Raw genomic sequence first — 3,650 nt, 5'->3', positions numbered from 1 at the left:
TCCTTCGGCCCGGCAAGCCTGCGTGGAGCTGCTCCGCCACAGGTCCCGTGGCCTGGGTCCCGCCGGCGGCCGACACAGACCTCTAGCGGTGCGAGGGGCGGAGATGCTCTCGCGCGGCGCGTGTTTGCGGTGGGCTGATGGTGGTGGCAGGCCCGCTGGGTCGTGGGGAGAGCGCCCTGGGTTCACTGTGCTGGGGAGCAGGTCCACCGCCGCGTCGCTTTCCTACCCCCCCAGCACCCTCGTGAGGGGGGCAGCCATTCCTGTGGCCTGCGGGACCTCAAACACGAGCCCCCAGCGCTTGGGAGAGGGCTTTTCAACAGCAGGAGCAGCTTCGCCTTCCCTTCAGAGCGGTGGAGGATGATGCTTCCTTGCTGCTGTAGAACAGCCTGGCCATCCCACTGGCTTCTTCTTGCCCCTTGGCGGTTAGTGCCAGCCTCTGCCACCAGATGTGCCCACCCCACCTTCTGCTAGCCCCACACAGGCAGGGCAGGGGTTAACCCCAGGCTCCTGGACAAGCTTTACTGATCCTTCCCCATCCTTTCTACGCTCCTCCCCTGGCACTGATGAGGGGAGGCGAGAGGGAGGGAGCAGAGCTCCCAGCCCAGCTTCTCCTGCCTCCCTGGGCCAGCAAAGCCCTGGCAGCCCCTTCCCAGCAGGACCCTGCCTGCCCAGCCGCTGGCTCCCACCCCAGCTCCTCCTAGGACAAGAGCAAGATGCGGATTCATGGACGAGGATTCTCTGTCGAGACCCTGCTAACGTTCTCTCTATCTTCTATTCCCCTGCAGGGAGGGAACGATTATGAAATCTATGACGATCCCCGCACAGTGGGACACAGCGTTCAGTGCCCCCAGGACACGGTCCAGCGATGCCGCGAAATCTTCTTCCCGGAGAGAGCAAACGAGTGCTGACTGCCAGGTCCCTGCAGTCCTGCCCTGGCCCCACGCTGTGTCCCCCTCACCAGGAGGAGCACCTTCATTTGAGGAATCTGCTCAGGGTAGACCGAAAAAAACCACTTTCCAGAGCTGGTTGGGATGTAACACGTGAGTGCGGGTGGGTGTGCAGGAGGGGGCTTTCGCTGAGCAGCCCTTCAGCACTCCCCACCTTCGGCTGGGGCTTGTGGAACCAGACCCTCCTCACCTCCAGCAAAACTTCTCTCGTCAGTTTGGGCGATGGTGGGCGGTGATGCAGATACTTTCATGGTCGGAAAGCATTTGAAAGGGCCAGTTCGGAGAGCGCGTGTGTGTGTCCATCCCGTGCTCCCTCCCCTCTTCTCTTTTTCGCTGTGTTTCTCTTAACACGTCTGCACGAGGGAACATGCATCTCACCTTTCTCTCCCCCTTGCTCCTTGGCTGGGGAGGATGGGGCTGCTGTGGCCCCAGGCACTCTCACCAGAGCTGCTCTGAAGCGAGAGGCCAGAAAGGCCGTTTGCTCCAAGCCCATGGTAGGAAGGGGTAGTTGTGACCCTGGCTTGTTCCAGCGTTGTGTGTCCTAATGGAGAGGATCACCATGTCCTTCACCTTGGTGCCACACCGTGCCAGTCCCTACAGGTGACCCAGGAGTGGCAGTTTTAAAATTACTCTGCTCGTGCTCTGATCTTTGCTCAGGTGCATGAAGAAACTAATTCTCTCTTTAGCTTACAAAAAAAAAAAAAGGGTTACCATGGGTTTATTTTACATGTTCTGCAGAAGTTGTCAAGTCAGACCTTGCCTGGTGTGGCTGGAGGACCCCAGGTGCCTGGCATGTGTCCTGCAGAGCTGTTGGGAGCAGAAGGCTTCCCGACAGTCTTCCCACCCATGCATCCATTAGGCAACACAGATGTGTCAGTATAAAACCTTACCCAGAGTCTTCATAACAGACCGAGTGCCCTTCCTTCCTTCCCAGTGCTCCGCTTTCCATCATGCTGCCAGAGACATTTTCAGAGCAGGCCAACACAGGCCAGACATGGTTTCTAGTGCCAATGGAGGTATACACTCAACAGTGCCCTCCAACCTTGCTTTTCCACCCCATCTTGTCCCACATGTTTGGTTTACATGATCAGCTTTAGGGACGCAAGTTCTCCAGTGCAGCTGTCATATGTCCTCCTGCTCTTCTCTTCTCCTGGGTCTTCGTATGTTGCAAAACCACATCTCTCCTTTGGCCCTTGACCTCCTCCCTCATGTTGCCCCTTTATTCCTGGCCATTATGCTGGGGTGTGTGACTGCACCAGTGATGCAAGTCACAACTCCGTGCTCAAGAGGAGCTCAGGGATCCCCTCCAGGGAGATGTCCTGCTTATAGCTCCCCAGGGCATATGTGTCTGGTGTTTGTGGACTTGGAGGGATTCAGCAGTTGCTGCAAAAGCTCCCCACGTTGTTCCCTGGGAGCCTTTCTCAGGACATCCCTGCTGGTATGGCACTGCCCCATCTCTTGGTCTTGTTTTCTCTCCTCTTTTTCTCATGTTCCTGCTTTCCTCACCATTGCTCTTCATCTCCCACCTAGCAGCTGGACTGCAGAGAGAAGTTTCTCAGATGGCTACTGCCACTTCCCCAAGGGGCCAAGTTCCTCAGGTGAGATACGTTGGTGCTTTTAGACCCAGGGCAGGGTTCCCATGTTGCCACAGGCAGAGTCCTGAGTGGACCTTGGCACTGCTGCCTGGCCGCAGGTGCAGGAGCAGGGGTGGTGCATGACCAGCACTGGTGGGGTGCTGTCTCCTCCACTTGACTGCACTTCTTAATTCTACGACACATCAGGTCTGTAATGCATCACATTTGCATGAGCACAGCAGTCTGCCCAGCATCCAGAAATCCCCAACAAATGCACAAATTCCTCTTTCTACCCAGAGAAAATTTCTGCATGGGAGAAGAGAACCTGTTGGGGAAGCCTGGATGCAGGGTACCCTTTTCACAGGCCACTGGTTTTGGCCATCCACTGCAACCTTCATAGAGGAATCGTGTGTTTTGTGGTTTCCTCCTTCTCTGTTTCACTGCGGATCAGGTTATGTGTGGGTTTTGGGGGTTTATTTTTCCTGTAAGTCTGTTCAAAGTCAGCAGAGTCTCTAGAGAGCTTGGTGGTGGGTGACGAGCAGGGCCTGGTCCTGAAGGCAGGAGGTACTGTGGTGGCCTTGGGGGCTGAGATGCCTTGCATATTTGAAGGGAATGGTAGGGTCTGTCCAAGGCTGCTCCTGATGGTATCATGTCCCTTGCTTAGGGTGGGGGGAGTTGCAGGGCAAGCAGGGCAGAGGCAGGAATGACCTTCAAGGCACCAGCCATCACTTTCTCTGCTCAGGAGCTCACGTGTGCATGGGTGAGATCAAGTTCAGGAACCTTGGCCATTCCTGTCTCTGTCTTACACCAAGCTTGGGCTAGTTGAGGGCATCTCCCACCACCTTCATGGCCAATGGTTTTGGGGGCAGGGATGAGGCACAGCACTGAGGTGGGAGCCCTACACCTGAGGAATGGTGCACACCTGTCCCTGAGACCCCTTCACCTCCTCTCCCAGTGGGTGCCCACGGCGCGAGTGGGGGTTTCTCCCCGTGTGTGCATGCACGAGCGGATGTGGCAGACCCCACGCTGGGGACCGTCATGCCATGTGGCTCCATATCTGTGCAAGATGGGCAGCTCCTGTCTGGCTGATACCAACTGTTAAATAAGAAATATATTTAAATACATATAT

The 3,650-nt window shown here is 56.3% G+C and overlaps 1 protein-coding gene across 1 annotated transcript in view; it reads left to right on the top strand.

Annotated features, from left to right (window-relative positions):
• Nucleotides 1-1,039, top strand: part of PMM1 (phosphomannomutase 1) — a gene marked incomplete at its 5' end in the record, with an annotated part of 8,247 nt that extends 7,208 nt beyond the window's left edge. The window contains one exon of the mRNA XM_010293167.1: nucleotides 786-1,039. Within this exon, the coding sequence (XP_010291469.1) occupies nucleotides 786-908 (123 nt within the window). The remainder of the gene's footprint in view (nucleotides 1-785) is intronic.
• Between the last annotated feature and the right edge of the window lie 2,611 nt (nucleotides 1,040-3,650).

Source organism: Phaethon lepturus, unplaced genomic scaffold (assembly GCF_000687285.1).
Source record: "Phaethon lepturus isolate BGI_N335 unplaced genomic scaffold, ASM68728v1 scaffold28758, whole genome shotgun sequence".
Taxonomy (NCBI): Eukaryota; Metazoa; Chordata; class Aves; order Phaethontiformes; family Phaethontidae; genus Phaethon; species Phaethon lepturus.
This window is presented reverse-complemented; position numbering and strand designations above follow the sequence as displayed.